This window comes from Amblyomma americanum, chromosome 1, assembly GCF_052857255.1.
Source record: "Amblyomma americanum isolate KBUSLIRL-KWMA chromosome 1, ASM5285725v1, whole genome shotgun sequence".
NCBI lineage: Eukaryota > Metazoa > Arthropoda > Arachnida > Ixodida > Ixodidae > Amblyomma > Amblyomma americanum.
In genome coordinates, this window is record NC_135497.1 from 181724336 (window position 1) to 181745429 (window position 21094).

The following is a 21094-nucleotide window of genomic DNA, read 5'->3' on the forward strand; positions in this document are numbered from 1 at the left end:
ATCAGCCCAGGGGAGGATGGCAACAGTGGGGTATTGCGCAGCGCAAGTGTTTGGGAGTATATCTCCCTCTCCTGCCCACTCCTCGTAAAATGGTGTATATGGGGATTATTAAAATGCATGTACAAATGTGCATGCCGCACTTGAAGGGAACATAAAAAAAAAGGCAAGGTAACACTAGTAGAGAACCAGTAAAAATTACCAGAAAAAAATATTTCACATTCATAACAGAAGGGCACACATCGAGTTCCAGTATGTCTTTATTTAGATTAAATAAAACAGTACAAGAACTGACAATTGTAATCACGGAACACTGCTCTCACTCTTAACACTAATACTCTCAATGCATGATGCAACTTTCACTTTGTTTGCCAAGGTGTGGATCTGTCAAACTTTTCTTGTGTGGTCTGAATTCAACGCCATATAAACCTGCTGCTGCTAATCATTTCATTCATTAGCCGTTTCTTACAGAAAAGTTTGCATGCCAGCATCAGCAGACTTGATCACAGCATTGATCGGCACAAGCAACAAGCCTCACAGAAGGAAATCAAATAGACTTTGTTCTCTTGTTTCCTTCTAGACCCTGATACTGCAATAATGCTGAGCTGCATCAGAACACATTGCGGGCACCTGCTGAATAGTCTCTTCCAAATTGCTCTTGCAATGTTTCACACCATAAAACATTTCCATGTACTTAGGCATGTACAGTTCATATACAAAATTAAATGCTAGTTGCTATTCCACATATCTTCACATAAGGTTTTTGTAACGGATTGATGTGCCTGTTATGTACACCATATTTTACAGGATGTTCCCAAGAAGACAAGACAAATGGGGGAGAGCCCTCTAAGCAAAAACAGGAAGATGAGCAATTGCATCAATTAACAGTGGTGGCTGCCAAGCAGGCTACTACAAATAGCCTGCTTAGCAATGAAGTACCACCACAGAAGCAAAAGAAACCCAAGCAGCACAAGACTCTGGGTAATGCCAAGTAGTAGTTCCCTCCAGCTGAGAGCAATAAAGCACAAGTTCCAGGCTCACACCTTGCACTAACTGTAACAAAGTCTAGGTGCAGCAGTTAAGGGATGCGCACTAATGCGTTAAAAGAACACAACTGCAGTGTTCGTGACCACCAGCTTTGTTGCAGACAGCTTCGGCTGAATCTAGACATTGCAGCATTAAATGTGACAACTCTCTAGAGAGGGAGCGGGGAGGACTACACAGGCAAGCATAGCTTGATCTTCCACACAGAATATTCAACAATGGCTTTTTTTTTTTTAGTCTGAACATAGAAAACCAGGCTTCATAAAGCAACATTTTTGCAAAACAAGAAACAATGCAGGAGCAAGAACAGAAATGAAGGGAGCCAGCACAGGGAGCAAGCAGACTGGTGTCGAGCTTCGTACAGGTAGCAGCAGTTACAGAAGGATAATAAGAGCCTTTGCACAAGAGTATGAGCAGATAACAGCGATGGTGCAAGTGTCTCTCCACGCACTTCCAATTGCCACTTCCAATGCTAGTTCATGCAGCACAACTGTCTTGCTCTTCTTTGTGCAGCCCAGCATGGGGGCACTGTCACACAGGCGCCCACACCTTTCGCTGCTGCTCCTCCAGCACACCCATCTGTCCACAATCTCTGCAGCACTAGGATGGCAGTCTCGCTGCTTGCCACTGGGTGATGCTTGCCACCTGACCGTCAACACACGCACCAAGCTGTTTGTGTTGGCTCGGGAGCAGAATGGCTGAACAGCAGAACAGAGCAGGAGAACTCCCTCCAGTCGGCAGCAGAACATAGCCACAATGTGGAATGCATTACTAGGAGACCACTTTTTATTATACAAACATAGAACTATCAAATGTTTATACACACAGTAAACCATACACTAGTGTGTCAGCCTTTCCCAGTGGCCATAATGCAACAAAGCAAAACAACACAAAACAAGCAGCAGTGCAAAGGGGGGGGAGGGGGGGGGGGAGCCTGTGTAGCAACTAGTAAAAAAAAAAAACAAGACCCCACAAGGTCAGGGTAGAGATGAACTCACAAGACCTGGGTAAGACTGGCCCTTTATCTCTCAGTTAAAAAAATAGGAGGATGTCGAGCACAGTTGCCTTGACATGTGCTGCGGGCCAGTTACTTGACAAAAGAGTTGGTGCCAACCTGTCGTTGCGCCACCCAGGCGGTGAAGACATCCCTGAAATATGAAAAAAAATAAAGACTACTTCATAACATAATACACCCATGGAAAGCTATGCTTGCTACAGCAGTCACGCGGCCGTTATGCGTCAACAGCTGATTCACACTCGCTTTTTATGGCTCCCACAAGAACATGCCATGCGTATCACAAAGAAGGCAAACTTATGCTAATTGCCAGGTAACTAGAAGGTGCAGTGCAAGCCCATTAATTTTAATTCAATTAATGTGAACTTCAGTTCATTTGAACTGATGCTCCGGTCCTGTCAACAGTTTCGTACACACTCCAGAAGAAGTTTAGATGCTGAGTTAACACCTTAATGTATGAATTTTTATTTTTGGCTAAAAAAATTAGTGAGCTGCATACCACCTTACCCATACCAACTTTAGTTTCCAGAAAAATGATCTGGTTGATGCGTTTTAGCAATTTTTTGTCGCATATCATATGTGATACACCATCAGTTAGGCGTACTTTTTGTGAAAATATAAAAGTGCATTTAAACAGCCATAACTAAACACGAATTACAAGACCAAACCACAGAATGGTCATTTCTTGAATGAAAAGTATTTTTCAGATATCCAGCCAGACTAGCCCCTAAAACACATGACTAATACTTGTGGTGGCTAAACACCTATGGCACTGGTTACAATGTGCTTTCGTTGCAACACTTGGAAGCTGGTGGGGTGTCTTCATTCAGAGTACCATTGCTCGTCCAAGCCAAACCTAATCTAAGCAAAAGGGAAAATGGTCTCTGTCTAAGCGGCCTTCAAAAGCCGGCAACAGCACCAAGAGGCCAAGAGGGTGGTTGCCTTGAGTGCTCTTTATTAAAGAGTTGAATCGTGAAGCTAACTTCCTATCGTCGCATATTCCTATTCCGTATGATCTAGGAATAGGCTTACACAGTTGGATTCTTTGTGTAGAGTTTTTTCCACAAAAATTTGTCATTGTCTTTACCTTTGATCATTGTCCCTGCTGTGCCACGACCAAGCATGTTACGTTGCTGCTTTAGACAAATCCAGTTTCTTTTGCATCCTTTTTATTAGTTTGATTGGCCTTTAGCTCTCTGCACTTCAAAAACAACTAGCTTCATTATTGTTTACTTTGTTCCTTTAAAAATCTCTTGTATTTCAGGCTTTTTCTACCTCCACCAAAATGAGTTCATCTTAGTTGTCCTCACCCAGTATACTAGAGCCGCTGTTGATACCACCTGCTGAATGGACAGAGGACCTCACTTCCCTTTCCGCCATAATGTGCTGGTGTCCTATCACTGTTTTAATTACAACGATTAACTAGGTAAGTAACCTTCTGGGTGTAAAAAAGTAAGTAAAAGCACTCGAATGCGGGGAATTTATTTTCTGCAGCTCAAATTACGAAACACCATATAGCAACAAAATTACCTATAACTGCATGCTGCATCGTATGTGATACACCATTAAATACCACCCTTATAATGCTGTCTAAAGGATTATCGCACTGCAGATTCTGTAAGAGAGCAATAAAGACCTATTTATGACCTAATAATTTTCTTAAAACTCATACATGATGGTTTTTATGCCCAAAGCAGCATATGTACGGCCAGATTTCTAGAGCGGCAGTCAAAAGTACACTGCAAAGTGGCCTTCAAAGCCCAAGTAGGAGTGTCACGTATACCTGTCAATTGTAGCTAAAGGGTAACTGCACTGCCATCAGTTACACCGCATTTTGATAAAGTATTGCACACAGACGCCCTCAAGAATGTTACCCACTGGTGTCTAAAATTGCAGGGCAGGCCATGCACCTTATGGACTGAGGCTATACTTTGACTGCCACTTTAATGATAACTGAAATTAATTACATGAATGTTAATTAAAATACTGGCATTCTAGCCAATTACACATATCTTGGTGATTATCCCAGCAACTAATACCAAGCTGGTCAAAAATACGAGTGCAGGACAAATAAAAATATGCAGGGCTAATTAATCTGAGGAACTGAAATACTCCCTGGGTAACTTGCCATGGTAAACAAATATCATTTGGTGGACCCGAGATTAACTTTCCATTCTGGATGCAGGCAGCACAGAAATATGTAAATGCTGTGGTAAAGATAGACGCCCAAACGCTTACCTGCAATGAGAGACGACACACTCGCTGCTGCAGTATTCGCGGTCCCAGTCGTGCGACTCAATGGCTGGGTTGGGGCAGCCGTTGCGGATGCACCGCTGGTGGCAGGCTCCTCCAGGCATAGGCCCCTGCTGGTCCATCATGCCCCCACCACTGGAAGCTGGGCTGGACAGCGAGGGTGGAGGCTGCAGATTTCAACCGGCGCAACACCTCTCAACAGGCGTGCCACAACGACTACACGCGCCTCGGGGGTGTCCAGCCGTCCACGCCGCAGCAGCTCCACTCAACCCGTCAGCCACGTGATGAGGGGCGGCTTGCGGCGCCACGCCTCCTCCCACCCGTGCACGCACACATGCAACAGGCACTCTATGAGCAAGAAGCATGCGTTCTTTGCTCATACTGTGGTGCCTCAGGCATAAAAGTTCCTTACACAGGCCATCATTTAGCTTCTCCACATCAGCTGCTGCACATTGCACAAGCTGTTTCAATGCAACAATGCAAAGGGTCAAGGCCAAAACCACTGTGGTCTCTGAAGACAATGCTGTGCTTATTTTAAGCATTTGCTTTGTTGAAGATGTGACTGCCTATAAATTTAAAATGTGCTATGATCAAAGCTGCCCCTAACTTCTTTATCATAGCAGTGTGTGATATGATCAAAAAGAGATGTCTGCAGCAGGTTATTTACTTAAATAGTGCATTTGAATTACACCAGAATAAGCACCCAATGTATAGCTTGCAGTCAAGCTACTCCTACTGTGATGTTCTGTCATGTTGTTCCACTATATGTCTAAGGCAACAAACAGCCAAGTTGGAGAAAATTAGTAAATTACCCACTAGCAATAGTCATAAGCACAGCACATACACAAAATGTTTGTGCTTGTGGTTATTAAAAAGTCAAATGAGCTCGTATATGAAAACAAGGAAAACTGCAGAATGCCACAGTAAGACTCTCACCGATGAAGAAAATGCAAATGACGTAACTATACAGCTTTAAGTAGAGATGCATGCAGAGGAACAAGCAAGCAAACAATATTTTGAAGGAGAGTACAATACAGCCGACAGTGCTTGCATTCAGGTATGTACAAGACAATGCACTCACTGCAGACATCAGATCAGCCGTGTAGGATGGAGCAGCAACTGAGACAGGAGCCATCATCATCTGCTGGGGTGGAGAGTGTTGCTGCATCATTGCCTGCTGGGATGGCTGCTGGGGCATCATGGAAGGACTCTGTGCCATGTGGTGCTTTAAATGAAGGATACAGAAGGCGGTCAACATGTCAGTACAAGCACCTAAATTAAAACAACTCTGGCTAGCATGAATAGCAAGGTTGCTAATGCATTTGAAATTCACTCCTACATTTACTATGACCAAAGCAGACTTCACACTAGTGCTAATTGCCTTAATGTCACCACCACTGAAGTCAAAGCTTTGCAAAGAACAGCAAAAATCACACTGAGAAAAATGTCAAAACCTCCATCTTTGTTTTTTAAAACGCCATCATCCGTTCGGCTCGACGCCTTGCCCGTTTTAAGGAAACAGCGAAACGCGAAGGCGCCCGTGTAGTATAAAAAACGCAATTAAAGCATTCGCGGTGGCTCATGAAAGCGCGAATCTCACCGATTTTCGTGATCTTCGGGTACGCGCCATTTCTCCCAACGGCGTCTCCCGCTCCTCCTGAGTTCTCGCTCTTCTCCCAGAAGCTACTTCGGCAGTGGCGCATTCTTGATAAAAATACGAGAAAAAAAAACATCGTTTCCCACCGAAATCGAGCGCCGCGACTGGCCTCTTAAATCACGTGGTACGTGGCCATTGGCTGCGGCACATCCGGACGCGCGCCGGACGCGTTCGCTCTTTCTTCGGCTGTGACCAAGGCCAGAACCAACGCGTCTGCCCACATTTCTGTACTTTTTTCCGCCATGGATGTCTGCGAGAAACGAGAGTTTTGCGCACGGAAGTTCTCGACGAGGAGTCAGTGCAAAGGGAGGCGCCCCAAGCGCAAGCGGAGAGCGCCGGAGACTGCAGATTCGGCTGCTGCTAGTCCTAACCGCGGCAACGGTGACGGACCCGATGCGCGTTCTTCGAGCTTATTCCGGAGCGTCGACGACTTCGTCAGTGCATCAGAGCGAAAGCTAAAGATGCTTGATGGCGACCGCAAGCATGAGGACAAGCACGCAAGTGCAGTTATCTGCGAGATCAGCGAGTTGAGCAAGCTCGTCAGTGACGCGGCATGCCCAACCAGCGGGCGATGCGATCTGTCAGTCCGAGAATCAGTCGGAAAACGAAAAGGACTGGCTTCGTTTTTAGAACTGCGCTGCCGAAATGAAGCGTGTCCTGCGAACATCATCGCGTGCACCTACACCTGAAGCCGCGTATCTCCGTCGTGCAACAGCAGTGGTGACCCGCGGTAGCGTGAGACACACCTTCGCCGTAAACGTCAAGTTGGTGGTCGCAGCGCGCGCGATCGGCCCGGCACGAGTTGCTTGAGCGCCTTTGTGCTATACTTGGTGCTCCAAAACCAGTGCATCACAAAGCTTTCTCTGCCGTCACCACCAAAGCATTTCAAGCATGTCTGCAAAGGAGACTGCTGAAGTAAGGGCCCATCGTCGCAGTGCAACAAAGAAGGCCCGCCTGGAGGAGGCAGCTCGCAGGGGCTGTCAAGGGACAACATATGGGGCTGGTGCTTTCAGACTGTGTGCTATTTTAGGACACTCTTGCCAGCATTATATGTAAATTTCATCAATATTGCGTGATTGGAATAGTAACAAACTTATTTTCTAGCTTTCAAACAAGTTTTTCTCTGTTCTTCATTTTGTGACATTTTTAGAGTTTGTGCACTAAAATTTGGGCACTTTATATAGCCCAATCACAATTAAATTTGGCATGCTTATGCCTTAACATGTCCTGAATACAAAGAAACCACTTTCAGAGCCTTTTACGAACACATGCAGTACGATAATTTGAAAAATGTCTTCGTCAACGATAGTAAAGCAAAGTGTTTTATAACATTTTTCTAGAATAAAAGAAACGTTACACTGTTTCTCTATGCTTTATTGTATTCTACTATTCTTAGGGAGCAATTTGAGCTATTTTGTAGTGTTCCCTTGTGCTCGCTGTTATGACCCAAGTGTGCACTAACATGCATTGTTTTCACTAATCCATGACATGCAGAAAGCCAACAAAATGAGCTATCAAAAAACGAAAATCAGATTTAAAAAGAGGAGCTCGAACTCTTTAAATGGTGAAAATTTCATTAAGCTGTCACAAATATTAAGTTTTTCAGAGTAGCATCTCCCCTTAAAAATCTGAAGGTCCTATAGTACATTTTAGAATTAAATGCTCCAGTGAGTTGATTTGCTTTGCTTTGCTTTTAACAATGCTTCCATGAATGCCTCCACATCTGATCTCGAATGCAAGCAAATGCTGAACAAAGCACTTAAGAACCAAGCATTTAGGGGTAAGACTACACAATGATCAGGCATTTAGTTACTTAACTAATATATGTATGTTGAAAAGGTGCGTGCTTACCATGTTGGGCCATACCTGCTGCTGAGCATTAAGCATGCCTTGGGGAGGGCTCATGGCCATGTACTGATGCGGGGAGCCCCCTTCCATCAGCGAGGTCAGCAGTGGACTCTTCTTCTGCAGGGGTGACAGGCTCCCCTGGGGTGGTGAGGGCACCGCACTTGATGAACTGACAGGCCCACTGGCGTACAGTGTGTCCGAGTGATCAGCAGCGGCCTGCCACAAAGCACCCGTTGCGCCGTTGTAAAATGGCCATGCATAACCTAAACGGCCTGTCAGCGTATGCATAAGGGAAGCCAGGACCTTCTGGCATATCGCATAATAGCCAAGATTTAACTGCCCCAGAAACTATTTCAGATTCACACAAAAATCCTTAGTATTGCATGTTGGTACAGTTTTACAGGCTAGACTTGCAGACAACTTTTCATTGCAATGCAGCAGAGGCTAGGGAAGGGAACAGTCATTTGTCCCCGTGGAAAGGTGAAGGATGGAAGTTTGAGATACAGTGCGGGATCAGTTGTGTTGAGGAGCCCACTCCCCAAAGCTCGGAGACAAAGGACCGTCTCGTACTCTTTCCTGCATAGTCTCCATTGCATTGCCATAAAAGGTTGTCCACATGCATAGTGAAGATGGTTTATGGGGGTTTAAAGTCCCAAAGCAACTCAGGCTTTGAGGGACACAGTAGTGAAGGGCTCCAGAAATTTTAACTACCTGGGGTTCTTGAATGTGCACTGACATCACACAGTACATGGGCCTCTAGAATTTCGCCTCCATCGATCGAAATTCGACCGGTGTGGCTGGGATCTAACCCGCGTCTTTCGGGTCAGCAGCAGGGCGCCATAACCACTGAGCCACCACAGCGGCTGTACAGTGAAGATATTTCATCTATCTTGCTTGCATTTTTTCCCGTTTTGTGAAGTTTTTTTTTTTTTTCAGTTTTCAGTGTTCTTGAGCCACTGCCTAGCAAAGCTTCAAAGACAAATAACCCTGCCCTTGCTTAACTGAATGCTGGCTCTGCCCCTGCTTCATTGAATTCTTGTTGTTGCCTCAAAGAGGCTTCTCTTCATCCTCCACTACACAGCATTAAAGCCAAACACAGACATATGCAGGCCTGTCAAACTACACTAATCCCCCACAGATGCAAAAGAAATTTTTCACCACGACAAAGCAAGTCTATAAAACTTTTCTTTACAGATGGAAAAACGCAGGAATTTCTCAGTGGAAACTGCATGACGCCATGCGGCACGTGGCGCAAGTGGCAGCGCGACTCGCAATGATGAGCTGCGATGAACTATGCTCTGTCCAGAAGTCTCAAGGTACACAAGTCTTGTTTGATTTATGGGGGTTTAACGTCCCGAAGCGACTCAGGCTATGAGGGATGTCGTAGTGGAGGGCTCGGGAAATTTCGACCACCTGGGGTTCTTTAACGTGCACTGACATCGCACAGTACACGGGCCTCTAGAAATTCGCCTCCATCGAAATTTGACCGCCGCGGCCGGGATCGAACCCGCGTTTTTCGGGTCAGCAGCCGAATACCATAATCACTGAGCCGAAGCGGCGGCTAGTACACACGTCTTCAGCAACGCGAATAAGGTGGTCTTTCGGCATCACAAACACAAACGATGCGATCCTCGATGCTTCGTGCCGAACAACCTCCTCGCCAGGCGTTCCAACTAAGCCTTGTCGGTGCTCTGTGCTAGCGATGTGCAGCAGCACAAGTGCAGCATTTACGTGTGTGCGTTTTCGAACTGCAAGGCATTGTAAGTGGAAGGCACACACATAGCAATTACAATTTCTGCCCTCGCCTCAAGAGGCCACATGAGACACAGCTAATTATTGCCCACTGTGACGACAGCGGAACCAGCTCGCATAGGCACGCGCCGCGCAAAACAGCACAGATCTGAGCACGGTTGCATCGCGGCCTCGGACGAGGCTGCTACCTTGCGCAGCAGCGCGCTCGATCTGCGCAAACCAAGAACAGATTACACGCGCCTGCCGGGTCACAGCCAGTTGATAAATACAAGGACCCCAACGTCAGTCATTCGTTATGTGGCGCATAAAGCCACGCAACCTAATATTTTGCTGCATGCGTGCTTCTGTTGCGCGCAGGCCATAGAAGTGTGCAGGTCTCTCCATACGAGGTGGGGAGATAATGGTAGAGCCCATTCATGCTCGCTAAATCTAGCAACTGTCAAAACCCAGAAGTTAACCCAGAAGTTATCTTCAATAATGCAATGTTTTTCGGCTGAAAAGTTACGCGAGACAAAGCGGCGAATTAGTAGTGACGTGAGCCCCCCCTCCTCAACGTAAAACGTTATATAGGTTTACGCTGCAGCCTTTACGCACACACGACACTTGAGAACACAAAGGCCAAGCAAGGGAGACTAGGCAGAAAAGTTCTCAATACCTTGGAGACAAGGCTCGCCCGGTACGCAGCAAGCGCCTTCAGATATTCCTTCTTGGCAGCCTCAGTTTTCTTCTTGTACACGTTCTTATGATCAGCCTCGAGGCCGTCCCACATTGAAGCTACTATCTTGGAGACTTCGCCAAAGCTGGCGTTTGGGTTCTGGCCCTTGATGGCTGCTTGGGTGTCGCGGAAGAACAGCGCATACGCCGACACCGGCCTGCAGGAAAGAGGTGAAACGCTGTCACCTCGAGCTTGCATGCTCCGAAATTCCGGTAGAGGGAGAAGTTACAGGAAACATGTTCAGGTACTACAATGTTCACAGCAAAAAAACATGCTGTAAATAGCAGTAATTCTAAACAAGTTCAATTACTATTTAGCGCTCGCCAGAAGCAGGTAGTCGCAAATGACTACCCTTGTCAATCGAACTATTCCTCAATGGCACACAGCTCACTTTACGGGGATTCCCTGGTGTCGGTGCCCCCACGGCCTTTCAGAAATGTTAAGTGGCTCCAGCTTAGTACGCCTCTTGCTATGCTTATTTTAAAAACGCTCACGTCCTGTGCAAATGGGACCACTCGTCAAAAACATCGGACTTCCACTACGGCCAAGGACACAAATCATGTATGTCGAAAACTGCGCAACCGAACATGCAAGCGGGCTGCTGTACACAGCGAGAAATAGCCCGACAGGCGACATGCACACATAGCAGACCGAGGCCACTGACTTTTGCGGTTCATTTGGGTCCCTCTTCTTTTTCTTCTTCGGCATCTTGGCCTTCTTGGCGGCCTTGCCTCCGCCGTTGTCCATAAGTGGCTCCGGAGAGGGCCGCTTCACGCCTCCGACCAGCTGCGCAGGAAAGGGCACAACGTTACACAGATACTGTGGTGGACTTTCAGTACAGCTGCCCCACGCGGACCCAGACTGTATACACGAGTGCCATAGACAGTGGGCATAGAAGGGTCAATCCAATACAATGGCCAAATCGTTGTGGATATACACCAGGAATATCACGCCACATGGCCTGCAGTTAGATAGATATAAGGTAAAGATCCGCAAAATGCGCGGCAGTGTGTAAATGTGGGGGAGACTAGCTCTTGACAGCTGATGACGATTGGCTGCTTCGGCAGAGCCGCCGCCAAGAGGGCATTCGTAAAAACAGCGGATGAAACTCCCAGCAAACGCGGAATAGTGCTCCATACATTTCTGAAAGGCATCGGCCATCTGTCTCGCGGAATAGAGCCCCATTGCTTCCGGGTCTTTAAGGAAGTGCCGGAGCTGTCAAAGAACTACCACCGCTCTGTCAATAGTCGCCCCCGCGCTCTTTGCCAGCTGAGCACAAGGGGGGATGAGCCGCTGGGCAAGCAAGCGATTTGCTACGAGTAATTTTTCTTGCCGATCGAATTCTCCCCGAATGAAACGTTCACGGCGAATTACTTCAGTAATAGAACTAAGACTAACATAACCTGCCAAAACACTTATTCATTCCATCGTGGCTGTCAAGAACGAGACTGACATACTCTCTGCCAGTCAAATGTAACCCCTGCCAGTCAAATGCACCTCGAAGGCAGTCCATAAGAAACTCACAAGATCTGGGGCAAGGGCCCCACTTTGTGAACACGCAGGACAGGCTCTAGATGCACACTGAAGGCCACGTAGTGGTGCATTATGGACCAGGATTTGAAAACTCCGCTATTCCCTCGAAAATTTGGAGGTCGAAATTTGCTACACATCGTACTATTAATGAGACCAGTGGGTCAGGGAACAAAGGCGGGTTAATGACATCCTAGTCAAAATCGACGAAGAAATGGTCTTGGGCACGGTGTGTAATAATGCTAAGGCAAGATAACGGACGGTTGCTAAGGGTAACGGGCCAGATCAAAAGAGAAAGCAAGCGTAGCAGGAGCCAAAGTGGGCTGACGAGATTTACAAGTCTGCGGGGATATGGTGGCCGTAGCTGCCACAGGACAAGGTTAATCAGAGAGATACGGAAGAGGCCTTTAGCCTGCATTGGACGTAGTCAGGCTGCTGCTGATGATGTTGGGTAATGCACCCCAGAGAATCAATGGTCACAGGATTGGTCCTAACTGGGCCTCTGGCCGAGGCCTTAAGTCTGAATAAAGGCCACTGCATCGTAACGGCTGTGCCTAGCAGTTAGGTCTACAGGACAGGTCTAGGGGTTAGGCCTACGGCCAAGGTTTATGACAAGGCCTGAAGGTCACTGTATGGCAGCAAATTGGTGCAGTAAGCTCTGTTCTACGAGCTAGGCGGTGAGGCCTAGGGATGAGGCCTCACCGCCTAGGCCTAGGCCTACAGGACACGTCTTGAGGTTAGGCCTAAGACCAAAGCTTACAGACGAGGTCTGAAGTCGAAATTAGGTCACTGCATGACTGCAAGCTAACGTACAGACAGTTTTCTCATACGGTCGACGGACGCGGTCTACGTTCAGAAAAATCACAAGCCATGGCGACTAAACGTTCTGAGACAGCGCTCTCAACGAGGCCCACGGCGGACACGTAAGGCTACGGTTGGGAAGGCGCTCGCGGCGCACGCACCTGTGAAAGCGGCGTACTGTCATCGCTGTCCTCACTGGTAGTCTCTTGTCCAGGAGAGGTGTGGTTGGATCCCGGTGGCGAACCGCTGCCCGCCGAACCAGCCCGGGGCGCCGGTCCACGCATCATGCTCGGGGGGCCCATGAGCGCTCCCTGCGGCGGCGGCGCCGCCGGGGGAGACTGGTACTGGCCCATGTACGTACCCTCATACGCCGGCACACTGCGAGAGCGGGGGCTGCGTTCAGTGGTTACGCCAAAACGCCGAAAAATAGCAGCCAACAGCGGGCTGCAGGGCCGCTCCGGCCTCTCTCGGGGTGCGTCCATCGCTCGAACACGGAGCTCGACTAGCTGCGGGCCGTCGCGCTCCAAAACGAGCAGCGAAAGTGCGCGTGGCGTGGTTCACGCGCCCGGCTGGCACGTGCGCGCCGCTCGTCTTTGTCTTCCACGAGAGGCCCTGGCACGCGCCCACCCGCGTGCCCAACAGCGCGAAATTTACGGGGAACTGACCAAAATTTGTAATGCGAGGAACGCGCACACGTAAAAAAAAAGTATTGGCTGTACTGTTGGAATCAGGCCTGGTATTGCCGACTGAATGACTAATTGTAATTTTAAATCGGCACAAAAAATTGCGCTAACTTAGGCGAAGCGTTCTGCAATTAAATTTCTGCAAAATCGACGATTATTTTTAGAGACCGCATAATTGGTATGCAAACTTATCTGCTGCTAAATTTATCGCGCGCTTGTTTTCTATTTCAGAAATGTTTGTTGGTTTTAATTAGTTTTGGAGCGCTGGCATTATAAGACCCCCGTCACCGATTTCGCCACTGTCTGGCGTCATCACAACCTGCCCACTGGATTGGGAGCAAACTTCTAGCCGTGGCAGTTATATCAATGCTGGTCGCGAGAGGTTGGTTTATGTGGTTTATAGGGGTTTAACGTCCCAAAGCGACTCAGGCTATGAGGGACGCCGTAGTGAAGGGCTCCGGAAATTTCGACCACCTGGGGTTCTTTAACGTGCACTGACATCGCACAGCACACGGGCCTCTAGAATCTCGCCTCCATCGAAATTCGACCGCCGCGGCCGGGATCGAACCCGCGTCTTTCGGGGCCGGCAGCCGAGTGCCGTAACCACTGAGCCACAGCGGCGGCTGCTGGTCGCGAGAGGCTGCTCGGAAGAGCAGCATGGGTCGCACGGTCCCCACCGGTGGCAGTACCTGCCATCGCCGGACGGGTGGGCGCATCGCTTAACCACTGCGCCAGGAGTGGTACGTGGACTCCCGGGGATCTATGAAACCAAAGTAGAGAACGGCCAATTCTGCATATATCGGCATTGACCCATAATCGCCGTCACAGCCTTATGACGCATTGACCGAAGTATGACCGAAGTGCTACTGCACCCAAATCGCATTTGGCCTGACCACACTAAATTGTCCGTCGTTTTTAATGCGACAGCACTTAGTGGAAATTCCCCGTATTTAGCCGTTCCCTCCCTAGCTCTCTCTCTCTCTTTCGCTCGCTCTGAAGCTTGCTTTGTGACAGGCTGCCCATCGGGTTGTGTGCAACCTGCGATTATGCCAGGCAGGTGGCAGTTCAATCAACGATTGGTTGCGAGAGGTTGCGAGAGGTTGATGGCAGCACCTGCACATCGGTGCTGCACCACTGCGCCAGGGGTGGTAGAGCGACTCCCGGGGATCTATGAATGTAAAGTAGAGAATGACCAGTTCCGTGTATATGGGCATGAACCGACTACCGCTATCGGAGAAACTTCCATCCGTGAACAATGGATCCGAACACTGGAACCGAACACTTGTAAAAACCGAAGTGCTAGAGCACCTAATTTGCATTTGGCCTAACAACGCAAATCTACCGCAGTTATTTTTTTTTTTTACGTTCTCGTTAGTGCAAAAGCGTCGGCGCCTCTTCGTACGTCGACAAGTACGGCTGCGGAAAAGTGTCCGCCCTCACAGCATGGCGGCAACCATCGGTACTTTTCTGCGTGTGCGTGCGCGAGTAAAAGCCCGCAGCTATGCACGCATCGGCAAAGGAATATTGCAACAGTGCCAAACGCATTGGACAAGATGAAGACTACCTGCACTGTCCGACAAAATATTGTCTCGCAGCCGCCGGCATGCGCTCACTGTACCGCACTCATATACAGGATGTTTCAGCTAACTTCTGCGAAGATTTAAAAAAGGGGGTAAGTAATTGAGCTCTGCTAATATTCGTCTCGTGAAGGATTGTGGGGAGTTGTGTTGACCAGGTCAGCATATTATTTAGATGTGGCTGATTTACTAATTATCCAAAATAAATTAGATAACTTCTTGGTCGTTAACTTCAGCGTGAAATTCTAGATGTAGATGATGTTGAGAAATGCCGATTTAAGCTGTTTTCTCCAAGGTAATTACAGCGTGGCTGCTGCTGTTGAGCTTAAAATAAAGCCCGCGATATTTAAGAATTGTCGCGTGACTTATGAGCTCCGCGTCGTGACGTTAGACCCCCTGAAACACACCCCGATGAAAGGAACGCGGTTACCACAAAGGTGCAATGAATAGACAGGCCACTCGTCACAGCGACTGTTCGGCAGTAAGCGTGGACGCTTAGCTTTTGTTGAACTGTGATGCGGAACCATAGGCGAGACGACGTTGGACGGCAAAAAAAAAAAACATTAATGTGAATTAGCTCAGCTAATCCAGGATATACAAAGCGAAAAGTGTCGGCGTTCAATGTGTTCATTTGCGTTGGCGTTTAAAATGTTCTAGACGGCGATGGCTTTGAGGAAAGGAAGGGCGCATATATAACTGGCTCCCTGGATATGGGGACGTCTCATTCGTGTTTTGATACATGTGGCGGTGGTGAGAGAGAGACGTGGCCTGAATGCATTAACGCCAACAGAATTGTGGCTGACATGCGGCACTGCAGCAAGAGCTAGGCCGCAGCGTTCATTTGGTGATCAATCTCTCGCGATCAACCATTAACTGCATGCCACCTCCCAGGGTGGCAGGGAGGGCGCGCTGCCTATCCAGTGTGCGGAACGCAATCAAAGCAGGCTTTTACAGTTGGATACCAACGCCACGCACATGAAAGCGGGATTGAGGTCTCCACTGACCCACGGAGCCGGTTGTGCGCTTTTCCTTTCGTGAAAACGAACGGCCTTTGCAAAGTTGTCAACGCCAATGAACTCTATGAACGCCGCCGGCTCACTTTTTTTGTTTGGTTTTTGAGGAAAGGAAATTGCACAGTAACCGTCTCGCATATCTCGGTGGACACCCGAACCGCGCCGTAAAGGGAGGGATAAAGGAGGGAGCGAAAGAAGAGAGAACTGAAAATTGAAAGTTGGATTTTTTGAAGAAAGGCGCAGCGGCGGAACACCTGTGGCTCGGTGCTACTAGTGGCGCATACGCAGTAGTGACTAGGGTGCGAGAGAGAGATATCCGCGGCGAGGCGCCCGTTGTGACGTTATGTGCTTTCTCGGAGCACCGCCACGGCGAAATCCCAAGTTTGCGGCCAGTAAAGCCTTCACTTTAAAATTAAGTTTTAGAATAGGGGGCCGGAATGCCCGAGGCCCCCAAAGAGTTAGGGGCGTCGTAACGTGTACGCGCATACCCAAGAGACGCCTTGATCCTAGAGTTTGCGTTTGGGGCACATTTGCCGAAATAGCGTGCGTCCTAAAGCCGCTTTGCTCTGGGTCAACATGGCGGCGTCCGTCGAAGGCCGAAGCGGGGACCGATTGCTTCAGTACCGATTCGTCATTGCCGCTCCACTGCGTCGCATGTTCCCGGCAAAGTGAAGGTGCACGAAGGTTTTGTCTTGTGCGAAGATGCTCGCGCCATCAAATTCTACTGACAAAACGCGGCAGACTTTGAGGTTGCTTCTGAATTCGGACAGCTGACAGGCTTAGCGAGTACGCGTCTTTTGATCGCCAGGGAAAAAGACGTCCGATAGCGCGCGAGGTTCAAACAGGTTAATATTTCTGGTTCGAAAAAGGGTTGACGAAGTATTAATGTTGCGGTAATGCTTTGCATTACTTTTAGTAATTTTTATTCATGCGCACATATACATAAAACGACCACTTCAGATGTACTGCATATTATATTACTCATCACATACACGCACAAAAAAAAAAACGCTAGAACGCCGGCCATTACTCAGTGGTCACTAGAAACAATCAAGTGAGTGCGAAGTTTGTGCTTTGCCGATGAGACGTGCGAAACAGAGCCCGATAGTCTGAGTGACCAGCTGACTGACGCACGCGCACAGAGAGAGAGAGAGAGAGAGAGAGAGAGAGAGAGAGAGAGAGAGAGAGAGAGAGAGAGAGAGAGAGAGAGAGAGCGTCTAGGAATGCATCCTCTGGTGTGCGCACTGCGGAAAGGCCCTCGCTTACCGTTCAACAACCAGCGCGCGGAGTGCGAGTCAAGCGGCGCAATCGCAAGAGAACAGGCGACTATGTGAACACGTTCACAAGGCATTGAGAAACTCAGCGCAACGCGCACACGTATACGGATCGAGCGGTTAAGAAGCCGTGAAGAGGTTCGTGTTTCTGCTTTCGGTGCGGTCGCATGCGCGGCTTCTAAGGTACCCTCTTTCTGCCTAGCAACCTGGCTAATTGCCCGCCGACACGTAATCGAAGTGCCGCGTGTGTTTCCGAGTGGAAACGCAACAAAAGCGCACCCGAATACACAAGGGCGCGAGAAGAACGGCTACGCAATAGGCTGTGTAACCGCTGGGCGATACAATGACGGATATTTTGCGACAGACCAACTGCCGGCGCGGCGATCAAAACCGCAGAATCTTGAGTGTGCGAGGCGCCTTCAATAGTTGGGCGCGGAATCAACGGCGCACAGCAGCACACTTGAAAAGCACTAAATCGCGCTCCAGGTAGTATTCGGCGCCCCGAGGACATGCTGCCGCTACAGGAAAACGGCCCACCCCGCAGTTCTCTTCAATTCCAACTCCGAAAATAAGCCGCACAATCGCATCTCCCACAGCGCAGTATACAGGGCATGCAGAACTCTCGAAAGAACGGCACGAGGCTGCGACGAGGCGGTCCTAGCAGGTGTCCATGCCGCGTAAACGACGGCTCCTAATGGTCTACCCGCAACAATAGGGTTTAAAACAGCGGTCAGCCACGAACGCGCTGGCCGCGCGCACTGTGGCGCAGCGTGTCAAGGTTCCGCCTGTTGGCCAGCGACCACGCACTCACCCGGTGCGCAGCTCACTCCCGGAGGCGCCACTGGGTCACCGGCCGGCCTAATTGCCGACACACGACCGAGCGGACGGTCGCAAGGCCTCGTGGCGGGGCATCGCATTCGCAAATTCGATGGCGAACGGCAGGTTAGATGCGCAACCTGAATGCTTACAGCGGTGGAGCGAAAGCTGCGAGGCGGCGTTCCAAAGCTGCTTTTAGCCTCCACTCAACTGTCGGCAAGTCGTGAGGCATCAATGTCTTTCAATGCTTCCAGCAGCTCGAAGCGGCAAGGCTCGTGTTAACAGTAATATGTGCACCGAGTGCAAGCAAACCATTGAGGAATGTAGACCCATGAGTCGACCCAGGTACAAAGCATATACCGTACAATTTCTAATGCAGAAGGCAAGCGCCAAAACAATGCTTACGAGCGCCTCCAACAGCCCTCTAGCTTGAAGGAAAGGGTCTGAACGCAGCCGGCACATGGGGCGGGCGCGTTGTCGAATTCGACATCTGCGCGTATGAAAATGAAGCTTAGCGCGAAAGCTGCGACATGCGCCGTGCCGGCGTTCGTAAAAGCCTACTTCGAACGCAAGGTCAACTGCGCGGCGTCTGTAACGCGGCAAGCGTGCTACGTGACGTAAGCTCGGATAAAGGAACCGTGCAAAGAGACGATGTCGAAATCCGCGGGGAGGCGTTCGGCCCGCGAGAAAAGGGGGCGCATTAGGACACGTCGAAACGGACGTTTCGCAAAAGGGGCGTAGTCACGAAAGCAATACACGGGAGAAGAAAGACTGGAGAAAGACGCATCGCACCGAACACGCCTCGCCAAAGCCGGCGTGGTTCGTGCGAGTGGCATTCGACCAGCCAGTGAACAGGAGGTTCCCCCGACGGGCAGAGAGTGACGGCGAACGTCGATCAAGCAAGGACGCGGGCGTGCGTTCTGTTCGCGCAAGGACCGCCGCAGCCACGTGACCCGGAGGGCACCAACGGCGCGGGAAGTGAGAACGCAGCTCCGCGCGCAAAGTGTCTACACGGCCCGCCTACACTGACTGGCCTGGAAGTTTCATCTTGTCTGTTTCTCATCTGGAAACGGAAATGAGGACTCAACGATGCAGAGCAGAAAAGTGGAGGCACTTTATAGGGCGTTGTCTTTTCAGCTCATCTACAGCGACGACGGACGTTGACGGAAACGATCCATCACAACTATAATGAACGGCGGCGACAGGTGGTTTTGCCTAAATGACAGCTCATGTGGACCTGCCGAATCTAAGCTTCAGCATGTTGTAGGTTGCCACCTTGAATTAGAAGCAACAAAGACAAATTCAATTTTCATTCAATTTTGCCATTCAATTTTGCACGTTCATGCCGAAAAATGACGAACAAGTCGCCTGCGTTCATATAGGAATCATGCGCTTGCAGTTCCTTTAGCAATGAGAGTGTTAATGCTATTTGTTATGTATTTCGCCCTATGTTCTTTATCAATTTTGCTGAGACCTATCACAGTAAATTTCTCTGCAATTACTCCCTTGCGTACTGTTGGCATGGCATGCTTCTCATCGGAAGCTGGTTAGACTGTTTTCTATCCTTAGGTCGTGAAAAGTACTCAAACAAATTTATTAGCGCCTTCCAACTGAACCTTTGTATTGTAAATTAATGGTACTGCAAACAAGCACATCAAATAGAGTAGTCGAGACTGCCCAGTCATGTGCACAAACAATACTGGCTCATGCGGATTAGACATTTATGCGCCTGTATTTTTACGCATGAACATCCCGAACATTGAAATACATTCTACCAATTTAGGCCTCAAAGAAGTGCGCGTGAGTTGGTGCCGCCCCTCGCACGTGTTCACGACAAGCAACTTCACACCTCCAGGGCGTCTTGAGCAAACAGCACTGAGACTTGCCAACCACCTAATATGATGCACTACCACTCATTTCGCGCGCTCTTTAAACACGAAGTGATCTATAGCAGCAAAAAATATATATATATATATAGGTTGTGGATCAGCCCAGCTGAACCGAGTGAGACGAGCGAAAGTTCTGTTAGGCATGGCTATCCAACCTGGCGCCTTTCCGTGTCGTAGAGACCATCAGATTCAGCTCGACGGCGAGGACACATCGTCGAAGCACTATAGTTCCGGCACGCTGCTCATCCACGGCCTTAGTGTGCACACGCCACACGCTTTTATATGGCGAACGGCGCGTCACGCGACTTCCGGCAGTTGCGAGAGTGCCGTCGGCTCCGCATACGCAACTGTGGCCAGGCGCAGCGAGTCACGTGATTCGACAGTTACCAGCGGTTGCGAGGCGAGCGCCGTCGGCTCAACGCGCGCAGCTGTGGCGAGGCGTGGCGAGTCACGTGGCATGACGTCATAGCCGAGGCTCCGCTCCTCTCGGTTTCAAGGTCAAATTTCATAGCCACATGACCTTCAGTTTTGAACGGCAGGAGTAGGGAAAAAATGATGGTCGATTTGCGTAGTCGGGCCAAATGCGCATTAGGTGCGCTAGCAGTCCGGTTTTCACTTCGTTTCCGGTGTTCAGATCCAGTGTTCCCGGACGGCAGTTGTTCGGATAGCGATAATGGGTTAATGTCCTTATATGCGGAAATGGTCATTCTCTGCATGCATACATCCCTGGGAGTCTCCCCACCACTCCTGGCGCAGTGGAGCAGCGGTCAAGCGATGCGCCACTGCCCTTCTGTGGCAGTTGCTGCCATCGGTGGGCTTGCTTGGGTTGAGCTGCGACCCAGGTTGCACTTTCCGAGCAACCTGTCACGATTAATTGAGCTGCCGCCTGACGCGGTGGGCACGTAAGCAGCCTGCCACAAAACCAGCCTCAGACAAACACCCAACGGCTAAATGCGGGGAACTGCCACTTTAAGTGCTAGCGCACTAAAACTGATCAAGACGCTATCCATGCCTAAGGAGAGGAGCTGTGTTTATATCGGAAAAATTATAAAATGAAACACGAGCTCCACGTTTGCCTCGTACTCTCGGGTACGGTCCTGGGTGCGGTGGCTGCTAATATACAGCTGTAGTAAGATCAAACAATTTTACGATTACAACCTTGTTTTTAGACCGTCGGGTCATGCATTGGCAAAAACAACACGCATTCCAGTCAGAAGTGTGACCCGCAAG

At 49.3% G+C, this 21094-nt stretch overlaps 1 protein-coding gene across 19 annotated transcripts in view; it reads right to left on the reverse strand.

Moving 5' to 3' along the window:
• Positions 1-239: 239 nt before the first annotated feature.
• The window catches only part of LOC144114302 (TOX high mobility group box family member 3-like), a 460828-nt gene continuing 439973 nt past the window's right edge, over positions 240-21094 (reverse strand). For 6 of the 19 annotated variants that reach the window (XM_077647944.1, XM_077647942.1, XM_077647940.1 and 3 more), the window contains 7 exons: positions 12774-12990; positions 10946-11067; positions 10222-10438; positions 7818-8030; positions 5391-5534; positions 4295-4476; positions 240-2189 (listed from right to left, as the gene is read on the reverse strand). In XM_077647944.1, coding sequence (XP_077504070.1) covers positions 2129-2189; positions 4295-4476; positions 5391-5534; positions 7818-8030; positions 10222-10438; positions 10946-11067; positions 12774-12990 — 1156 coding nt within the window. In that variant the 3' untranslated portion in view covers positions 240-2128. The remainder of the gene's footprint in view (positions 2190-4294; positions 4477-5390; positions 5535-7817; positions 8031-10221; positions 10439-10945; positions 11068-12773; positions 12991-21094) is intronic. The other 13 variants (XR_013311001.1, XR_013311000.1, XR_013311003.1 and 10 more) reach the window with 5 other exon arrangements.